Raw genomic sequence first — 22,072 nt, 5'->3', positions numbered from 1 at the left:
GGCGCTTGCTCTGCTGCTGCTTATGCTGCACCAGTTCTGTTTGTGCAAGGGAAGCTTGCTCTGCTGCTGCCCCGGTTCTGTTTGTATGAGGGAAGCTAGCTCTGCTGCTGTCTATGCTGCTCGGTTCTGTTTGTGGGAGGGATGCTTGCACTGCTGCTGTCTATGCTGCCCCGGTTCTGTCTGTGCGAGGGAAGCTTGCTCTGCTGTTTATGCTGCACCAGTTCTGTTTGTGTGAGGGACGCTTGCTCTCCTGCTGTCTATGCTGCCCGGTTCTGTTTGTGGGGGTAGCTTGCTCTGCTGCTGCCTATGCTGCCACGGTTGTTTGTGGGAAGGACGCTTGCACTGCTGCTGCCTGTGGTGTGTCTCATGTGCGTTCCACTGTGCATTCTTACCTGTTCTCCGTGTGGCAGCATAAGCATGTTGTGAATACATATGCCACTCTAGTCTGGCACTTCTCACTGGCACTTCATTTACAGTCGGGCCTTTCAGGCAGCAACTGAGCAACATGACTTATAATGACTATGGATGTACTACCAATAACAAGAGGAAATTGGATTGTAAAAGGCACTTACTGATAACCGGAAGCTGGTCCCCAGGGGACTGGTACTCATAGTGGTGGTGCCACTGAGGGGCAAAGTGCAGGTTCTGAGCCTGAGCATTCTGGGCACCGAAGAGGGCACAGACCGCGAGACAGAACCCAGGGATCCACCGCATGGCCGAGTGGCTGGGGAGAAAGAAACATGGCGTCAGCAGCGGCCGCAGGCCAGGAGAAGCATCATTATACATATGCAGCACGGATGGTAATGCCCTTAATTGCATTCTCAGCCACTCCCATAACCAGGGCAGTTGCTAGGTCTGGAAAAGACCCGGGGCTAAACTGATGTCGGAACTGTTGGGACTGGGGGCTAGCTAGTCTTTTGGCTGTAGCTCCTGAGATTCTATCCGGGGCTACAACCAAAAGATCAGGGGCTGCAGCCCCCTAAGCCCCCCCCCCTAGCAACGCCCCTGCCCATAACACTGGCCTCGCATACTTCAATGGGCTCTCACTCATTCTCATACCACTGGCCCAATAACGGCCTTAGATTGATACTCTTCTGTCACTTGCCAAGGGTACCAAAGTGGAGTCTCACTCGTTCCCATACATTATCATGGGATCCCACTCACTCCCATATCCTTTTGAGAGTCTTAACCTGGAAAAAAATATATCTGACCAAAGAGTGATGTAAGGACAAGTCCAATATCCAGGAAAAGAAAGAATTAAGAATTAAACAAGACTCAAAAAACAAAAAGTAAAAAAATAAATTAAATAAAAGCAACCCATGTATGGTTCAAATGGAAAACCAAGGTGGAAGAGATTAACTTTATTTGACGGACCTTTGTAAAAGCTGGTAAAAGACAGCTAAACAATATATCTTAATAAATATTTGTATAATTAAACACTTTAGTTGGGTCCTAATAGCTTCAAATAATGGCCCTCAGACACTTCAATGCAGTCCCACAATAGGACATTGAGTAGGTCAACACATCCACAATGCAGAAGTACCGCGGCTTGCGTTAGGCAGTACCAAGCATACGCACCTCTGGGCTGAATACGCCCCCCTCTGTTGGAATCTTTAGTTCCGGTTGTATATTGCGTATTAGCAAAATGCACCGCTTGTCAAAGAGTTATATTAACCCGTGATTTTCTGACCTACGGTAGGCCTTGTTCTGTCACTATCTTTCTGTCTATTTCTATAATATTGAGGACTGTTGAGTGAACCCTGGAATTAGGCCTTGTTCTGTCACTATCTTTCTGTCTATTTCTATAATATTGAGGACTGTTGAGTGAACCCTGGAATTGCAAGATTGCTTTCTCACTGCAGGTGCGTGGATGCTTAGTTGAGGGTTGTTCAACAAGTCAGCGGTGAATGCGCATCCCACCAGCTGGAACCCTCGTTCCTCAAAGGAATATCGCTTCTTAGCTGAGGCGATCCGCTGACAGACAGACCAGTTAATGAGTGAGGCCTTTCTGTTTACTGGGAGCAACGAGTACCTCAGGCTGCCATTAATTCTTTGTTCGACTACTAAGAGTGAGAGGCGGGGGTTTTCAAGTCTCCTCCAGCTGGGCATACATACATAGTCTTTCTTCCTTTTCTATGGACTTTTGTCCTTCACTCGGTTAGTACAGGACTAAGCTCTGTCATTGGTATTTTAAGGCTATGGCTCAAAGTAAATGCAAAAACAGACTTGGCGCTCCTTTTGTCTTGTGTAGCAGAGAAGTAGGGAAAATAGGCAAAAGTCTAAAGAAGTAGAGGTCTAGGCAAAGATGTGGGGCCAAGCCATGAGCCTCAAACCATGCCAGTCTAGCTACAGTCTACAGATTAATTAGAATTCCATGACTAATAAGGAGACTAAGAAAGTTGTATCATAGCACCGTATCGAAGTAAGTCCATGTATAGCCACAAGTCTAAAGAAGACAGGCTAGTCACTTTTCTAAGGAAGTCCAGGCTTAACCAGTGTGTGAGCACACAGAATGCCAGACCCAAATCTGAGTCTTAGGACGTCTAACCTTAACCACAGGTCTACACGTATCTAGGCCTAATCACATGCCTGAAGAAGTCAACACCAGCAGAGGTCGAGCCCTATGAATCTAAAGTAAGTAGGTCTAGGTCTAGCCTCGCGTCTAAAGAAAGTGGAGTCTGGACACTGTTCTAAGGAAGCCCAGGCTTCACTACTATATGTGTCTACAGAAGCCCAGACCCAAACACGAGCCTAAGGGTGTCTAGTTTTAGCCACAATTCTTAGTGTGTCTAAGGCTAAGCCTAATCAAATGCCTAAAAAAGTCAGGACCAGCTACGGGTCTGAGGAGGTCCAGCCAATGAATCTTAAGTCAGTAGGTCCAGTTCTGGCCATGAGTCTAAGAAGACTCGGCCTATCCTATCTAGAGATCTGAAGAAGACTAGGTCCAGCCACTTGCCGGGGGTCACTGGAAGAACTTGAAAGGTCGTATCCCACGACTTTAAATATCAACACTTCTTGTGTCTAGTGCTTTTTGTGTACAAAGTAGGCCCTGGATCACAGATACACTGGGGGCATGCTATGTACAAGTGTCATTTAATTTTTGAACGCTGTGTGTTAATATAATTGGATCTTCAGTGTTTGTGTGTGTACATCATGAGATTATGCATGAATAAGCGACGGAGTCAGCTTGAGTTATTGTACTTCTTGGTAAGGCAGGTAGTGCGCCGTGGGACTACGTCGCTCACTGGTCCCACCTGCACACTACGCGCTTAGCCAGTAAGGCAGACAGAGTGGAGCAGCCATGGGAGCCAACCCCAGTCACCCCCTTGGGGATGGAGGGCCGAGGAGGATCCATAAATCCTGCCATAATCAAATCAGTCACTAACAGAGATAAACACAGATGCCTCAATTACCATTAAACTAAACAGGATATAAATGACAAATGTGATGGGTTCTTACAGACCGGATCCATTGCTTCAGTCCAGGTCACACTCACCAACTCTACCCACACCTCTCGACTCGTTCAACAATAACCCATCCCCTCCCCATTATTCTTGTATATTTCTGTCATTTTATTCAATTTTTAGTTTGGGCTCTTAGGTGTCGCTTGCGATACCTATAAGCAGAAACTATTGCATTAGAGTAGAGATACGGGAAATGGCATATGAGGAGGGACACACATCCTGTAGGTGTTGTTTGGTTGACTCCCAATGGCCCTGCTATTCCCTATGGCCATTTCCACCAAGCTCTTTCCCCATCCATCCCAAAATGGAACCTTTTGAGTTCTCTTTAATGAAGCCTTACCATCAAACTTTGCACTCAAAGTGCCTGCCAGTGTTTTTTCAAAGCAATCTTCTGATAGTTAATGGGTTAATGACTTAATTGGAGTTCTAAACCCACTACTGGTGTAATAAAAATGTCTTACCAGGCCTGCCTTTATCCACTCGATTCATAAGCACTCGGCGTATCATTCACTGAAGTCTTGTTAAAGCAAGCATTGGCAAAGCCAACAGATGTGGCTTGTGTATAAGTATTAGGCATTTGCCAGTCATTGAGATGCCCAGGCAGTCACACGATTTTGCACCTGTTACCATCAATGGCCAGTTAATAACACTACGACTGGGCCTTTCCCATGCCCACACAAAGCCCAAACTGTTGGCATTACCCATGCTTGTTTGGTTTCTCAGGTCTAGGCCCACCATCCGATTCCTCCCATTGCAATTAAGAGTATAAAATACATGTACATGACGTATGTATTCATATTTATAGAGCACAGGCCCGGCTAAAAGCCTGCAAAGCATAGCACAGGGGGTCAGGGGCCATTCAAGATCATGCATTTATTTGTCAGGAAGGAAGGGGAAAAGTATTCGAGATGTTGGAAAAGTTGCCACATAAACTCGGTGTAGCCGGGGTGTGTCATGAGCTTGGACCCCGAGCAGATCTCAGAGGAAGGGACAGCAAAGAATCACTGCCAGATGTGTTGCCCCTTCTCAGACTGGCCAGTTTCTTGCCAATGCAGAGGAGTTGGAGATTCTTACGGAATCTGCGCTGTAGACAAGACTCACATATTATAGCAAACTTGGATTGCGCTTGTCATGTTTTCATTTGAAAAAGTAACAACAACTTTTATCTTGCGTTGTGCCATTGTTTTTTAATGTTACTGAGGTGACGACACGTGTTTCGACCACTTGAGGGTCTTTATCAAGGCGGTTGGATTATTTTCATAAACACTGGTCTGAGGTAGCCGTAATACTTGGCAATTCAGGGCACGGAATAGTGCTTCTGTATTCCTGCGGATGAAGGCTTAGCTTCTGCTTCAGTGGCCGCTCTGTCCATTTTTTGCCAATGTCTGTGGACCCGCACATCCCTGGGTGGGATTTTAGGATCTCAGCATGAGGATTCAGCAATCATTCCAAGCGCTATTATCTATTAATGGATCGGTTACAAGGTTGGTCACACACAGAAAAATTTGCATTTTGTCCAAGCAGCACCACAGCAGGGCCCGAGAGCAGCTCCACTTTCGACAGCCTGATGGTCTTCAGGGGTCTGCAATCTTTGGCTCCCGTGATTTTTTGGACTACAATTTCGGTCAGACATAAACAGCATAGTCACTGGTGAGGGATCAAGGGATTTGTAGTCCAAACCATCTGGAGAGCCACAGGTCGCAGACCCCTGGTCTCTGTGGTGCCCCTATCACAATATATCATGGTTATGGCATTGCACACTTCCGCTGCATGGGAGAAAGTGCATTACTTTTTTTTAATAAACATATTTTATTGGTGATTTAAACACATTAAAATTATTATTATTATTATTAATAAACATATTTTATTGGTGATTTAAACACATTCGTACAACATATCAACAGTTTCCCCCCTGCCCCCCCCACCCCCCCATCCCAGGTTGATTCCTTGGTCTGTTCAGGTTTGTCACTTCATGCATCACCTCCAGTAGTATATTGCCTGTAATGTTCAAGATAAGACCCCAGTGCTCCCGTCGTTGCCCACCAATAGTTCTCAGATTTCACGTTCTTCCCACTTTCCCCAGATCTTCGTAGCTTTTGGAGGGCACCCCCGTGCAGTGTATATTCTGTGTTCTTTCGTCGCACAGATGTCCATTTCATTGACCCATTGGTCGACTGTTGGGCATTCCGGTGCACCCCATTTCTGTGCTATGTCCCGCTTTATCAGGCCCATTGCCGTGGAGAGAAAAATACCCTCCCATTTGTTTGAGGTGCTTTCATCCGGAGCGCCCAGTAGCATTATTGCGGGTTCTAGTGTTATTGTACGCCCCAGCGTTCTTGTAAGTACTTGTGAGCACTGTGTCCAGAAGTCTCTGATTTTGGGGCATTCCCAGAGGAGATGAAAAAAAGTGCCCTCCTCCCCCGGGCATCTCAGGCAATTGGGATCTGCTGCCCTTCCCCAACCGAAAAGGGCCACACGGGGGTAGTATACCCTGTGGAGTATTTTGAGCTGTACCAGTCTTATTCTGGAGTCTATTGCGATTTCGCGAGGGTGCATGAGGACCTGAATCCAGTCCTCAGGGTCAATATCCCCAATATCCCGCTCCCATCTAGTTTTGAGGCTGGCCAGTTCCGGAGTAGAGAATGCATTGATGGCCTTATACAGTATAGTCGTTACCTTGGTGGGGATATGTTGTGTTAGTAGGTTACATTCCAAGGGTGTATAATCTGGTGCGTCGGCAAGTTCTTGCCTGTAACCCCTGAGAGCGTGTGTTAGTTGTGTATAGTGATATTGTTCTGCTGCCGGGATTCCAAATTTCTGTTGGAGCGTTTCAAACGGGAGGATGGCGCCATCCGCGATAACATCTCCCACTGTTGTTATCCCTGCTCTCACCCATCGGGTCCATGTGGTCAGCTTATTAACCTCCGTCAGCATATGATTACCCCATAGTGGTTGTGCCGAAGTGATCCTGTTCTCCCAGCCTATGTGTCTATGGGCCTGCCTCCAGGCAATCGTGATATGGGATGAAGTAGTTTGTCCGAGGGGTCTGGGTAGGCTTTGGTATAGTGTTCGGATTGGTGGGGTGTCCTGGGTAATAGGTAATTCCGCTCTGATGTGTGGGAGTTCTGGGTCCCCATGGAGGAGGTCATTAACTATATTTAATTGACTGGCCCAGTAGTAGGATCTGAGATGTGGGACTCCTATGCCCCCTCCCAAACAGAGCGCTGCAGCGTGGCTAGTGCTATTCGGGGCTGCCCCCCTTTCCATATTAGTTTCCTTAAGAGGCCCTCTACCCGGGTGAACTCAGAATTTGGTATGGCTAGCGGGGCGTTCTGCAGGACGTAGAGGAAACGTGAAAGTGCCATCATCTTGAAGAGGGCTGCTCTCCCCATGAGTGTTAGTGGCAGGAGCCTCCAGTGCTGTACGTCACCATCGAAGCGGTCGATCAGCGGTTGTAGATTATGCAACACATAGTTTGATAGTGTCCCAGTGACCCATATGCCCAGGTAACGAAAACCTTCCCTCTCCACTCGACATGGGGTGTCCCGGGGAATTGCCAGATCGTCGCCTTTAACCGGGAAGAGGACTGATTTCCCCCAGTTTACCCTGAGGCCACTGAAATTCCCGTAGGTCATCAGAGAAAGTGCATTACTGACCCCAACTCTTCCCAAAGCTGTGCCAGTTTGAGGATTGCATGTTTGATGGCTTTCTGGGAGTGCACTCCTATCGATTCAGAATCTTGAAAGGAATTGTTATCCACTGCATAGCTACTGGTGAGTGGATCACACTGTGGCAAGACATGCACTATTCATGAATTCAGAGAGCCCCCTTCTGACTGAATCTGTCATTGGGCCTCATTCCGAGATTGGAGGTAGCCATGGCGCTATTTGCACCATGGCTCCCTCCAATACCGGGTCCGGCACTGGTCTTGTTCAATGGGGACTTGCCAGTGCATTCCGACCCTGGAGGGACACGTAAGTCCCCATTGAGCAAACCATTCCCATTTGAGCCCCAATAGGTCTCAATGGGAATGGGGAAGTAGCTAATAACGGTACCACAATTTGCGGTGCCGTTATTAGCGCCCTGGTCCCTTAGCGGGACCCATAAAGAACGTGTGGTCAGACCACATGTTCTTTGACGGTCCCGCTAAGGGATGTATCCCTTACCGCCCAACTTGTAATGACCCCCATTGTGTAAAAAACACATTCTATTTCTTCACTGTGTAATGCATGGCATCCCTATAATCTACAAAGAAATAATAGCCGTCTGTCATAGGAAAGTGTGTTCTGCTCTCATGACGCTACATTTCTGTACACCATAACCCTACCACTTCCACTTGGGCGAGCTAAGTTACCATTCCACCATACCCTTCCACTTGGGTGAGCTAAGAGCCCATTCTGCCATAATCTTCCACTTGGGTGAGCTAAGAGCCCGTTCTGCCGTATCCTTCCACTTGGGCGAGCTAAGAGCCCGTTCTGGCATGCACTTACACTTGGGTGAGCTAAGAGCCCATTCTGGCATGCACTTACACTGGGCGAGCTAAGAGCCCGTTCTGGCATGCACTTATACTGGGCGAGCTAAGATTCCCTTCCACCATATCCTTCCACTTGGGTGAGCTAAGAGCCCATTCTGGCATGCTCTTACACTTGGGTGAGCTAAGAGCCCGTTCTGGCATGCAATTACACTTGGTCGACCGAACATTCTCTTCCACCACAGCCTTTCACTTGGGCGACGGAAGATCCACTTCCGCCATTACTTTCCATTTGTGCAAGCCAAGGTCCCCTTCCACAATACCGTCCAACTAGGGAGAGGTAAGGTCTTCTAGCACCATAACGTCCCACTTGAGAGAGGTAAGGTCCTCTTGCACCATACCGTCCCACTTGAGAGAGGTAAGGTCCTCTTGCACCATACCGTCCCACTTGAGAGAGGTAAGGTCCTCTTGCACCATACCGTCCCACTTGAGAGAGGTAAGGTCCTCTTGCACCATACCGTTCCACTTTGTTCAGTTAGATACCTTTCCACAATACCCTCCCCCTTGGGTGAGCTAAATTCCCCTTAACCACACCCTTCCACTTTGTTAAGCTCGATACCTTTCCACTATACACTTCCACTGTGGTGAGTTGGATACCTTCCATCCAAACCATTCCACTTGGGTGAGCGAAGATCCTCTTCCAGCTTTCAGCTGCCGGCACGAGAAGCCCCGGGTCTCACTCTGAGGGCCTTCGGGCAATGTGCAAAGGGTTTGAAAACATTCCTACCTCACAGAGTGGATGCTCTGTCGCAAGGCCCTGATTGATTGTCCAATGTCGGACTCTCATTGGATTCAGATGCGAGTTTTTAAAAATAACACTGTTGCATGCAGGATCAATAATGCCCCATCTTGAACTGAGGATTGACTTCAAAACATGAAAAAAGAGCTAGCAAACCTCCATTGACGTGCTAAAGCAGATCCGTGGGCGCCAGAGGTACACAGGTGGGTTCCTTAAGGCAATCGTGCTCTCCAGGCTCCAGCCATTCCTGTGCCATCCTAAGGGATCCTCTCAAAGGGTCAAGACATGCCACTGCAGGAAGGTAAGAGATCATGGACCTTCATCCAGCGCCTAATCGCTTGTTCTGATGCAGTTGGTGTCATAAATGAAGGAGGATGCAAAGAAATAGCGGCCTTGAGAGGACAATCATGTTATTTATTTATTTATTTATTCGTTAAGTGCTATGGGCCGTATTGCAGCCGCCACAGTGCACTGCTAGAAATTTGTGTGTGAATCTTTAAACAGAGACTGCAGGTGTACAAAAGTCAAATGGAAGACTGGACCAGTTCCTCGGAGCGCTGTCGTGTTTCGAGAACAGCATCAACGATGAAGGGCGGCGTGGAGGTGACCGCGGTATAATCACCATCCCCACAAGAGTAGATTTGATGGTTAGGCCCCTGGCCAGCCAAAAAAGCGTGCAAGTCAGACGAGCAGTTTACCAGGGGTGGGAGGGTTGGCTACAGACCCTATGCTACTTCGAAGAGGTGCGTCTCCAGACTTCGCACAAGCTTAAGGTGGACCTTCTCCTGTTTTAGGTGTGGGTGGGTTAAATTCCAACCAAGGGTGGAGCTATGGGCGTGTAGATAGCTGCCACGAACCTTCTGTCATTCTAGCCGCCATCTTGCCAAACCACAGCATGGCCATTCTGAGTCACCTGCTCAGCTGTGATTTCATTCTTTTTGGAACTTTTGTAAAGCTGCTCTTCATGGTTTGGATACGTGTCCTGTCGCATCTGAAACACTGTTGTACTCAAAGGGGGCATTGTTCATGCTGCTTTAGTCAGGAGTGTCCGACTCAATTAGGCCAGACTCACTACCAAGCGAGCACAGTAGGTGATTGCGCACCAATGCTAAACTCTGTTTGCAGCACGCGGGCGGCAGGATTGCGTCACATCAAATGTCGACTTAACCGTTAGTCCTTTGCAGGCCTGGAAAGTGACTGTCATTGAGTTGGGTGACAGGAACATCAGAAGTCCAAGTGGGAGGGAATTTAGCGGCACGACGTTCCCTTCTCGGGTAAATTGCTTGTCAAACAGAGGTGTTTGCTGGTAATGGGAGGGGCGTGTGTGTGTGTGACTGTAGTCCTGGCACTGTCCCTTAAGAGGTGTGAATGGCGGGTGATTGAAAGGGGGGAGGGGCTGCATGAAGCTGCATGCTCAGGGGGACAATGACACTCATTTAAATGTATGTTCTTTCATGGTGTTTTCTTCAGTCTAGTGAGAACTGTCGTAAAACACAGGGTTGTGGGGTGGAGGGGAGAAAGGAAGGACCCTGGTAGGGGGTTTGAATGGGGGAGTGGAATGGCGGTGAGTATGAGGGAGTGAAGGGAGAAAAAAAGGGGGCGGGGCCGAGAGAAAGTCGTTCCACTACTTTTTTTTGTACACTTCGACCACTGAGTAGCATATGAGCTTACAGTGCTTACTGATGCGGAGTAAGCGGGGGTGGGGGGGGGGGAGCAAGAGGCGACTATAGGGGGTCAGGGGGGGATCTGGGGGGCTCAAGGGGGTCCTCAGGAATGAACACAGAGAAGGAAGCTCAGCCTCTATACATCACACTGAAGGGCTGCATTTTCTTAACCTGCATTCTCACCCTGTGACTCCTCCCCATTGCGCCTGTTCGGTTCATGCGGGACCGGGGACACTTCATCAGTTAGTGGAATGGGTTGAGAGTTCACTCGCCAGAGGTAGGGACAGCCTCAGACACAGGCGAGCTCATCATGCACCCATGCCAAGGCTCAATGGGTGCCAGCACGCATGCCACCATGCCTCATGCCATTCAGGTGATGCTAATGGCGTCTAGTGATAACATCTCCTGGGAAATGGCCACCAGAGGGCGACATTTCCCCAAAAATGCACCCTCAGTAAAATCAATCACTTTCCAGAAATATTCTAGGATTGAAGTTCATAATATAAAATGATACCCCTCCTAAAATATTTGTGTAAAGTATTTTGGAGGGCAGGAAAAAAAAGTCTCCTACTTGGCTACGTTTTCCAGGTGACATTATCACATTGAACCATTTAACTTCTGTAACTTGAAGGTTGTTATGGCAATGGTTCTGAATCCAAGACTAATCCCAGAGTGCAAAGGAAATAACCAACAGGGCTGGGTGGGCATCTCCCCATTGACAGGCGCGCACCAAGTGGCAACTTGTGTTCATTCAATAGGGTGTGAAGCGTTCATAGCCCAATGAGCAGAAGCCCTTGGTCGCAGAAAGGCAACCTGAAGGCTGCCCCCATTCTGTCCACTACCCCTAGAGCAGTGGTATTTAAACCTTTTTATGCCGAGCCCCCGTTGAGTAAAAATATTGTTCCCGATCCCACCTTGGGGAAAGATATTGCTGCTGCACCCCCCTGCCGCCACAATGCCATTTCTGCTTCTATACTCTATTAAAAGCAGTCACTGTACTCCATTTTGGGAGAGCCTTGTGCCCTCCCTAGACACCCTTTGGACCCCCGGGTTGGGTGGGGTGCAGCCCCACAGTTTGAAGACCACTGCCCAAGAGGCTTGTGGAAAGCCTCACGGAGGTATAACGCGCAGAACAGCAGCAAGCTAGCACTCAGATCTGTGCGCAGCAGTGCAGTTCATCCATCTGAAGACAATAAAACGAGGACCATTAAATTGGGTAATATAGGATATGACAGCGCTTCTATGTTTCTAGATGTCCGGTGATTCCATTGTTGCTTTTTTCTTGTATATTTTAGGTTTTTACTATTTCGCATTCAAAACACATGTCTACAAAATTCCAGATTTAAAATGAAAAAACAAGACAAACCACTCATCCCCGGGGACTGCTTGAGCGCTCAGTAGCCATTCCTTCACATGACCAATGTCTGCTCTCCCCACTAATGCACCCATAGCCAGCAGCCATCAATTCAAACAAACCACACAGCTGCCACAAATGCAGAGAAACATTGGGTTTTCTGGGCTAATTTTCAAAACATTTAAATGTGTAAGATTGACGCCCTATCGGTGGGAAACATTAGAGTTTAGAGATTTAATTTATTTGTCAACTCTGCATTTCTGGGAGGAGCCTGATCAGAATCAGGGAGAGCCCTGTAGGATAAGGAAGGATCACTTGGGATGGGGGAGGGTCTTTTAGGAACAAGGGTGCTCTTTCAGGATTAAGGATGTTTATTCGGGAAGGGGAAACCTCGTTTGGGATGAGGGAGGATCTTTTGAATTGAGGGAGGATCCTCCAGGATCAGGTAGGCACTGATGAGATGCGGATTCTCCAGTAACATGCAGGGTTTTCCAGGATTAGGGAGGATTCTTTGGGATGAGGGAGGTTCATCCAGGATCAGGTTGGCTCCATTGAGATGAGGATCCTCCAGTATTATGGAGGGTCTTGCAGGATTAGGGAGGATTCTTTGGGGTGACGGAGGTTCCTCCAGGATCAGGTAGGCACCGATTAGATGAGGATCCTCAAGTAACATGGAGGGTCTTCCAGGATTAGGGAGGATTCTTTGGGATGAGAGAGGATCCTCCAGGATCAGGTAGACACCGATGAGATGAGGATCCTCTGGTAACATGCAGGGTTTTCCAGGATTAGGGAGGATTCTTTGGGGTGAGGGAGGTTCATCCAGGATCAGGTTGGCTCCATTGAGATGAGGATCCTCCAGTATTATGGAGGGTCTTGCAGGATTAGGGAGGATTCTTTGGGATGAGGGAGGATCCTCCAGGATCAGGTAGGCACAGATTAGATGAGGATCCTCAAGTAACATGGAGGGTCTTCCAGGATTAGGGAGGATTCTTTGGGATGAGAGAGGATCCTCCAGGATCAGGTAGACACCGATGAGATAAGGATCCTCTGGTAACATGGAGGGTCTTCCAGGATTAGGGAGGATTCTTTGGGATGAGGGAGGATCCTCCAGGATCAGGTAGGCACCGATGAGATGAGGATCCTCCGCTAACATGGAGGGTCTTCCAGGATTAGGCAGGATTCTTTGTAATGAGGGAGGTTCCTCCAGGATCAAGAAGGCTCCTTTTGGATGAGTACGTCTACCTTTCTGTAATCCATTTTCTCTGTGACCTGGTGCAAGTCTTAAACTACATCTGTAGTTCATATCACCACTAAGACTATCTTCTTGAATTCAGGAAGATGTGTTATGCGTGACACCTTTTAGGAGGTTTCCGAGATATGTATGCTTAAAAAACAGAAATGAGAAGATTGTGAACTAATCAAGAAGGCTCACACGTGTTCACCCTGTCGTAGGGTGAGATGGCACAATGGGTGCAGACTCCCAGCTGACATCAACCTGCAGGTCACATGTTCAGGTGCCACCACTGCTGACACAGCCCTTCATCCTTTCAAGATTGATACACAGAGTACTGTTAAGATAAGGAAGACAAGCAGGTGCTATTGTTTGTGCTGAAAACAGCCAACCAAGACCAGTAATTGCTAAACATATTTAAAAAATATATTATTACATTTTATTTATATTTCTTAGGCTGATTATGTGTGATTCAACCCACTTCCTGGAGGTCTGCTTTCAGCATCAGGGTGATTTCCCGACAACCAGAGATTACCATGGAAGCTAGAGACATTGGATTCGTTTTAATTCCTTTTAGGTATATTTGTGGCAATTCTATCCAATCAAGGGCATTTGGGATCCAAGTCACATTATAGTCTAAGAAGAGACGATTATACCTACAAACTTGTAGATTGCCTTCCAGGTTCTGTTCACAGCCATCTTCTGCTGTACCAAACCTCAAAACCATCCTACATGTAGCACTCCCTCCTCTGAGAACCTCCCACCTCACCCAGTAGCAATATAGCATTACCTGCCTCACCCAACCCCAACCTTCCCCGTGGTAGCCCGCAGTGCTCCAAACACCTGCCATATTTAGCCCCCACTGCTCCAATCCTTCCTTTACAGCTTTCTTCAATCTCCGTCTTCCAGAGGACTAGTTTTCCATTACCAGTTTACGCAAATCTCCAACTTCAACCGGCATCTGTTCCTCATTACCAGCCTCCAACTGCCCAGAGCTCTCTTCAGTGCTCCCTACATTCATCCTACTTGTTCCCCAATACTGGTATCCAATCAGCCAGCCTCCATGCACCCCATACCCCTTTCAGTTCTGGCTCCCCATTAGGAGCCATGATCAATCTGAAACTCCCTTAATGCTTGACCCTTCTGCCAGAGAACATGCAGCACCCTCCTCCGTATTACCTAAATCACTACCCTCAATATGTCGCTCACTTCTCAACCCCGTCCTTGATTTGCAGTTTCCAAGCATCCCCAATCCCAAGCACCAACTCTCAACACCATAGTACCACACTCCATCCACCCTCTCGTACCAGCACCCAGCCAACGACTACCTCAAAACCAGAGTCCATAAACTCCCACCTGCCTCAGCACCAATCCAGACACCATAACCTTCCAACTCTCTCTGTACCAGCTTTGACGTTCTACCTTCTATACATATACATATACCACTGCTCCCAAATCCCTGCACTGAGTTGTTGAACAGCATAACACATTTGTGAATCCAAAAATGTATACGTTTTAAAAAGTAATGCTAAATAGTGAATCGTGGAAGAGGCCACTTTTCTATTCCTCCCCAAAAATGCTTGGCCTAACTCATGCGAAGACAAAGAAATATATGATTTTGAATGTAAGGTAAAGTTGCTTCATCTGTAGGTTTTTCCCCATCAGTCTCCATCCCTTAAATCTATGTATCCGCAAATTGCCCAGACTCTCCTGATACTCAGGACTTCCCATGTGCATAATGACCTGCTCCACTTGGCCGCACCTTCGCCTTCAGTACATAACACTACCTCCTGATTTAGCATGGGAAAATACAAATGATATCGTTTATACCAATACATGTAATACAATCATGAAATGTATATGAGAGTAAGCGTTTAGAGAGTACGCATGGGTTTCCTCTGTCGGGGGCGTGTGCGGCACCTATGATATAACAGAGAAAATGTCTTGGTTACCTTGCAGGATAAGTAGTCAGACCCTTATTTATGGAAGGATCTCAAGCGTTTATGCTGTGGTTGTCACAAATCTTCTACCATTCAGTATGCAGCTAAACTCCCACTCCTCTTCCCTTGACTTCAACCCTCTTGCACCAATCACCAGTCCATCCCCGGACCCACAAGACCCGTAAAAACCATTGCTTAACCAAGTATCTCCTCAACCCGCCTGTGCTCTAATCAAATAGCTATGACCTGGACCTCATTGGAAATGTGGCTGCTAAATTTCCGATGACTTATGCACCTGTCTCTATGCATAAATATATCTATCTTGAACACATAAACAGTGTAATAACATGGACGCCAATTCACCAAAATACATGGGGTAGCAAAAGTGACATCACAAAATGGATGCCATTACAGGAAGTGTCATCATGCAATCTTTGACACCAATGGCATGAAAGGAAGTGCTGTCACATGACCTTTTACCCTGATTACATCACAGGAAGTGAACACACAAATAAGAAAAAAAACTGTGGTGCAATTATGATATGCCAAAGGCACACCAAGCAGAGCCATCCCAGAGCAAGTGAATTGCCTTTGTAGTGCCAGTTAATGCATCCCATTCCTTTGAAAGCTTCCAGTTACAGATATAGTAATCTTATGCTAAATACCACCTCATAGGAACGTGTGGAAATAATAAGCTAAGTGCACCCTCCTATAGTGAAGCAGTAAGCCTCATATGCTAGGTAGCCTAATCCTAAGCAAAGTAAGTCTCATGTGATCGTGTACTGCCATCTTATGCCATACTAAGTTTGGTATGGCAGGAATGGCAATCACATGCCTTGTGTAACTGGCTCCACTCTTCATCACCCACATTGGTGGGTGGAGATGGCAGGTGACGAGGACGTGGCTTGGGGTAGTTAGTCTTTAGGTGGTCTTGGGTGTGACAGTGAGAATTCAGCTTTTCATTTTCAGTTTTAGGTCAGTGTTGGGGCCAATTTTGCTAAAGTCTTTATGTGTATATGAGCTTTCAGATTGCGGTAAGGATACATTGTAATTCAGTCTCTCCTTTGCCTTCCTGCGTCCAATCAAGACAGTGTAAGCAACTTGCTGTTTTTAGTTTTGGCAGCAATATGGGGTGGTTTAGTACCACGCAGGAGGCCAAAACAATACTGCAGATAAGAGAAAGAAGAGAAACAGTGTTCAGAAGCACACTATGTCACAATCGTAGTTTGCAATAGTCCTTTCCCCTTTGTCAGAGTTCTCGCCCTTCATTACAGTTCTCCATTCCAGCATTTCCCTTTGGATGCAGTCCTTCTCTTTCATCTCTGTCCTTCTCCTCAATTGTAGTCCTTCTCCTCCATCATTGTAGTCCTTCTCTTTTATCACAGTCCTTCTCCTTCATCACATTCCTTTTTCAGAGGCCTTATTATTCATCATAGTCCTCCTTCTTCACCAGTGATTCTCCTTTATCAGTCTTTCTACTTTGTCCCAGCTCTTTTTCAGTCCTTCTCTTTCATCTCAGTCCGTCATCCCAGTATTTCTACTTCATCACAGTCCTTCATCACAATCATTCTCCTTCGTCAGAGTTCTCTCATTAGTCCTTCTCCTTCCTCCTAGTCCTTCTCTTTCATCATAGTCCTTCACCTTCATCATAGTCCTTCACCTTCATCATAGTCCTTCACCTTCATCACAGCTCTTTACCATCACCATGGTCTCTCTACTTTTGTTACAGTCCTTTGTGGCAGCCCTTGTCCTTCACGTCAGTCCTTCCTTTTTGTCCCTGTCCTTCTCCACCAACATAGTCCTTAATCACAGTCATTCTTCTTTGCCACAGTCCTTTGTCACAGTCCTTCTCTTTCATCAGTTTTTGTCCTTTGTCACAGTTCTGAACATTCATCAGATCATTCATCTGTCCTTCTGCTTCATGAGCCATTACCTTCATTCTACATCATCCTAGTTGTTCACATTTGTCATAGTCCCTCTTTTATTGTCACAATCCTTTGTGACAGTCCTTGTCCTCTGTGACTTTTCTTCCCCTTCATCTGAGTCCTTTGTCATAGGCTGTCTCTTTCATCAAGTTCACGCAGCACAATCTTTCTCCTTCATCACAGTCCTTCCCGCTCACCACAGTCTTTTGTCACATGCTTCCCCTTCGTCACTGCCCTTTCCCTTCATTCCAATCATTCTCCTTTGTCACCAACCTTCTCATTCATGACAATCTTTCTTCTTTGCCAAGTCTTCATCCTTTATAATCCTCCAGCCTAATCAAACTCCACAACAAACATGGGACTGGGCAATGTGTTTTCTCCCATGGTTGCTTGTAGATCCCTTGCTGCCAATTTACCAACCCTCCCGCTCCCCCGTTGTTAGCTCCCCTCTCCCTTTTATTGATCCATTGCAATCTGCTACCATTGCCATGTACTTCCCCCTTTGACTTGTAAAGGGCTTTGTTGCGTCCCGAAGAAAGGTCCACACTCAATAAATACATATACCAATAATAGACGGTTTCAAGCACAGTTTCTCAGTCACAGTCTCCTAGTTTGTGATTGTTCTCTGTGTTGCTTCTTCTAACTTTTCTCCTTTTGACCCTCCATATGAGCCTCTTTGTCTCTCTGTCTTCCTTCATTCTCTGGCGTACTTTCTCTCTTGCTTTATGTCTTTTTCTCTCGCTTCCTCTTCCTCCCACTCGGGAGTGTGGTGAGCATTGGTCAGCAAATAGCACAAGAGTAGGCTAAGAAAAAATGAATGGAAAGTGTGTAAGTGCCCAGACACTGAAATCATAAAATGTGATTTCATGCATGAGAATTTCGCTTGGGTGTGCTGAAGCAACCCCATCAAGCCTTCATACGGAGCTGGTTGGGGGTACTTCTCCCTTTTGTAGTGGAGAGCATTGCTTCGTCGCAGAGTTTGAGGTATGTATGGAACTTAAGTTCAGTTATAAAGCTAAAGATTGCAGGCATGGACTGAACAGAGCAGCCTCTTCATTTGACGCATGCCCGCTGCTCAAATGTTTCAACGCTGGGAATGGCCATATGGCCTTCATGCATCCAGAGTTTACTTCTCACACACATCTTTACGTGGATGGTGATGCACTCTTTGAATGGGCACAGCTGATGAGCTGGTGATAGTTATTGGGATAGCACAACATGTTCATCTTCCATCAAACCATTGTTATTGATCCGTTCATCCAATTACACAACAGTGGGGAATGTCCAGCTGCCGCCCTGATCCAGAGAGGCAACCCAGGGAATACGCGGGGCTTTGAGAGTTTACCTACTACAGACATATCCACCCAGGCAAGTGCATCCAACAGTTGACACTTACGTTCTAAAAATCAGCCTCAACGTATCCTGTTAAAAACAAGTTTACTGGAAATATGAAAGCATCTTTAGAAAGTGTCAGTGATGTAAGAGCAATGACAATATGGCTTGCAAAATTAGTCTACCCGCCCATGGGATGAAATCCACATATGTACAACTTCATATCTTCCTATATTAAGATTATTTTCTGTACGATAATCCTGGATTGTATTAGACTATTTATGAATCATATCAATCCAGGGAAGAGTGTGAAAGGTTCCTGACCTGGGCCGACTTGTTTCACTCCTTCTTGGAATTGAAGGAAGTTCTTCCTGAAGGGTTACATGTCTTTTCATCTAATTTCTTTCATTGAAGAGATGTTCCATTAAATTTTTTTCAACACATTTTTTAATCTAATGTAGTTTAATACCACTTTCCATTGAAAAGCTGCAATTTTTAATTGCCCCACCCAAACCCTTGTTTTTCGCCCTTTTAAACACCCTCCGAATTATGCAGATTTATATCCATTATGAAGAAGAAAGAAAGTGAGTTTTTAAGGGAGTGCAGAAAGAAGAGAACAAGTCAAGGGACCGGACAGAGAGTGGAGGGGAATTCCATAATTTAGGTGCTAAGAGAAAAAAGAACAGATGTGAGACTAGGCACAAGGATAGTCCTGGATAGATAGTGAACATTGTGATTGTGAATGAAAAGAGCGAGTGGGGTGATACCAATAGAAAAGTGCATAAAGATATAGAGGACCCATCCCATACAAACATTTAAATAAAATGGAATCTAAAATTGAAGGATAACCATTGTAGAAAATTAAGAACATTACATAGAATCACAAGGAGAAAGAAAGCATATGAGGTGAATAGAGGCATTGAAGATGGATCATAAAGGGGCAGGACAGACTGGCAGACCAAGGAGAATATTAAATACATATTATATATATTAAATACATGGAAACGGCAGGATCAAGCAACAAGCGAGCTATGAGGAACAAATGAAAGCAAATATAACGCTGAGGTTGTGAGCTGAAGTAGGGAGAGGAAGATGGGATGAAGCAAAAAAGATAGATGGGGATGAATAGAAGGGGTAATTTGAGAATGTAAGAGGATTCAATTCAACACTACAGCTAAGTCAACGCCTAGTCTATAATACTGAATGAAAACCCTTATTGATATCACTTTATGTCCAGTTCATGCGTTCTGGATGACTACCCCTATATAACACCCCTCTCTTGGAATCCCCCTGACCCCACTGAGCCAAGAAGTAGTTCTGTTTTGCAAGTTTAAAAGGTTTATTTGATAATTTAAACAATAGATATATATATGACACTTTATAATAAATTAATAATTGAATAGCACACTTAATCTGATATGATAAAGATCAACAACGGAGAATCTGGCACTAGCACACTTCTTATAATCACTAATGAGTTGACATGAAATGGATAAGGTAGCACACTGGTAAATAGGAACAAAAGAAGAAGGTGGTACAAAATGCTTTATAGAGTTCAAATGGATGCAAGGTTGAATGAATGAAATGCAGTATAGAAAACAACTTGATATGATTTCAGCAAAACAATGTAATCACTTTTCTCTGGCAATCCCCTCCCCCCCTTGATGCAAGGCAAGGAAATGGAAGGAAAACACACAGTTCTCAGAAATGCAATCAAATGTGATTCAGTTCACCCCAGCAAGCTTAGACTACAGAAGTTTGAAAACACAGATAGGAGTTTTGAAAACACAGGCCCAAATGCTTTGATATGTGCTGGCAATGGATGAGAAATATGCTGGAAATGCTTTTTAATTCCCTTTCAGAGGTTCAGGGTGAGTGGTATCTAGTTAATATTAGTCCAGGCTCACACTAGCAATGATGCAGGGATAGTTAGCAGGTTAAACGAATTTCTGGCAAATGGAAGGCAAGCAGCAGCAGTTTTTACATGTGAAGAAATTTGCAAATCGCGGTAAAATTCGCGGATGCGTGTTCCGCGATTGCGGTAAAACTATAAAGGGTAGGAATGCGGTTCTAGGTGAGATTCAAAGCTAAGATTCTAAGCTTTCAAATAAAAGTTATTGCAAGTCTCTAGCACAAACGGTTGCGGAGATATGAGCGATTGAATAGAGGTCGTTTTTCAGATTTGAAATTTTAAACGCACACTTTTTCAGCTTAAAAAATGATGGCAGAATAACACAATTTCTAAGCTGCAGTTCTACTTAGATTAAAATAGGATTGAATTATATTATTTTAACTAGGAGATTGGTTCTGCACAGTTTTCTAGGTACTCACACTATATTCTTGAGTGAAATGGGCCTCGCCATGGATCTGGTCAGGGTTTTAAACTGGACTCTGGTCTGGTCTGGTCTGGCCTCTGCACTTCACAGTGATCTGGGTCAGCTCTCTCTGGTTCTCTGGTCTGGGTCTCTAGTTCTGGATAGATTGAAGTCTCTAGTTTGGCTTTCTGGAGGTTGATGGAGGTAAGTATGGATTTTTCCGGCAGAGCGTCCCGCTGCAGATGGATTTGGAAGCCCTCTATCTGTCCTGTCTGTCTGCTTTTATGTGTTTAGAATGTGGGTGTGTTCTAGCATCACTGACCCTACCTCTCTCTCAGCTTCTAATTGGTCAAACTTCCATTTCTCATTTGATTGGGGAATGAACTGTGAGTCAGAGTGATGTCATTTTACAGCCTGCAGAAAGTCCACTCCTCCTGTCAACTTACACACAAATCTAGATTTGAAACAAATACATATTTGCAGAGGTACATATTGTTTTAAAATCATATGCACCCATCTTGCATTACAGGAGGTATCCCCTGTTCAAACTCTGCTCTTCCTGGGAGCTTGCATTCAGAAATGGCACATATTTCACTTTTTAACTGATTTTGCAATTTCTGACATTGACCCAACTTTACATACATGTGTGCAGGGAGTAGGGACATTAACTGATGAAGTTTCAGATTTTTAACATGCATACATTTAGAGTAATATCCACTTTTCCGCTGACACCCCCCTGAACATGCCACCGGGTCGAAAAACCTCTTAAAATGTGGGCAGAAAAATCACAAGAATTATGGTATCATTTATAAAATTTTCACATGTCCGCTCTATGAGTTATTCATCTTTTTAAAGTTATGTTCTGGCTCCAAAGGGGTGTGGTTTCCCAGGTCACATGGTATAGAAACCAGTCTTTCCAGTTTCTGCCAAGCCAGCTTGCTCTCACAGGCAGTGCTCCTCCCAGCTCTTGCCAAGAGGAAGCTACATTTTACGACTGCGGTAATAAAAACCTTTGCCTGAGTGAAGAGGGCTTTGTCCACTCTCTTGCAGAGCCCAGGTAATTCAGTTATCAGATAGATGGCATATCCTTAGTGTGGGCAGCAAAAGGAAGGTTGGCCTGGGAACACAGTGGTGACTCAAATTTCACTCCTGATGGGGGTAGTTGCCAGGCAGAATCAAGTTCCTTAAGCCAGACTTTCAGCTACTGTCATGTTATTTGTTGCTTTTTAAATTAACTTGCAATTCTACACATGCAGCTAGAATGCTGATTCTAAGTGCAAAACTATGACATTTAAACAATTACAAAGGCATGTGACACCAAACATAGCTCACTCATTTAATCTAAACATTTTCGATTTTAGTGTCTTTAAATCCAGTGCAACTTAAACTGCTGAAATCCACAGCGCAGCCAGTCTTGTTATAAGCATTTTTCTGGGCTCTTCATTTCCCAGATTTTGTAGGCACACAAAACTCCATTCTACCAAATGTCTGCTGGTGTTCAGTAAATATTTTGCACATATTGCAATGTTTGAAAATAGGCATTTTGACTTGCCTTCAGGGAAACAGAGTGGTTTTAA

General features: G+C 45.6%; 1 protein-coding gene across 3 annotated transcripts in view; it reads right to left on the bottom strand.

Moving 5' to 3' along the window:
- LOC138569477 (chemokine-like protein TAFA-1) overlaps nucleotides 1–22,072 on the bottom strand; it is a 495,533-nt gene that overhangs the window by 279,796 nt on the left and 193,665 nt on the right. For all 3 annotated transcript variants that reach the window (XM_069647477.1, XM_069647478.1, XM_069647479.1), the window contains exon 2: nucleotides 573–724. In XM_069647477.1, coding sequence (XP_069503578.1) covers nucleotides 573–724 — 152 coding nt within the window. The remainder of the gene's footprint in view (nucleotides 1–572; nucleotides 725–22,072) is intronic.

Source organism: Ambystoma mexicanum, chromosome 2q (assembly GCF_040938575.1).
Source record: "Ambystoma mexicanum isolate Mex_15411 chromosome 2q, UKY_AmexF1_1, whole genome shotgun sequence".
Lineage (NCBI taxonomy): Eukaryota > Metazoa > Chordata > Amphibia > Caudata > Ambystomatidae > Ambystoma > Ambystoma mexicanum.
The sequence above is the reverse complement of the archived record's forward strand: the minus strand, read 5'-3'. Positions and strand labels throughout refer to the sequence as shown.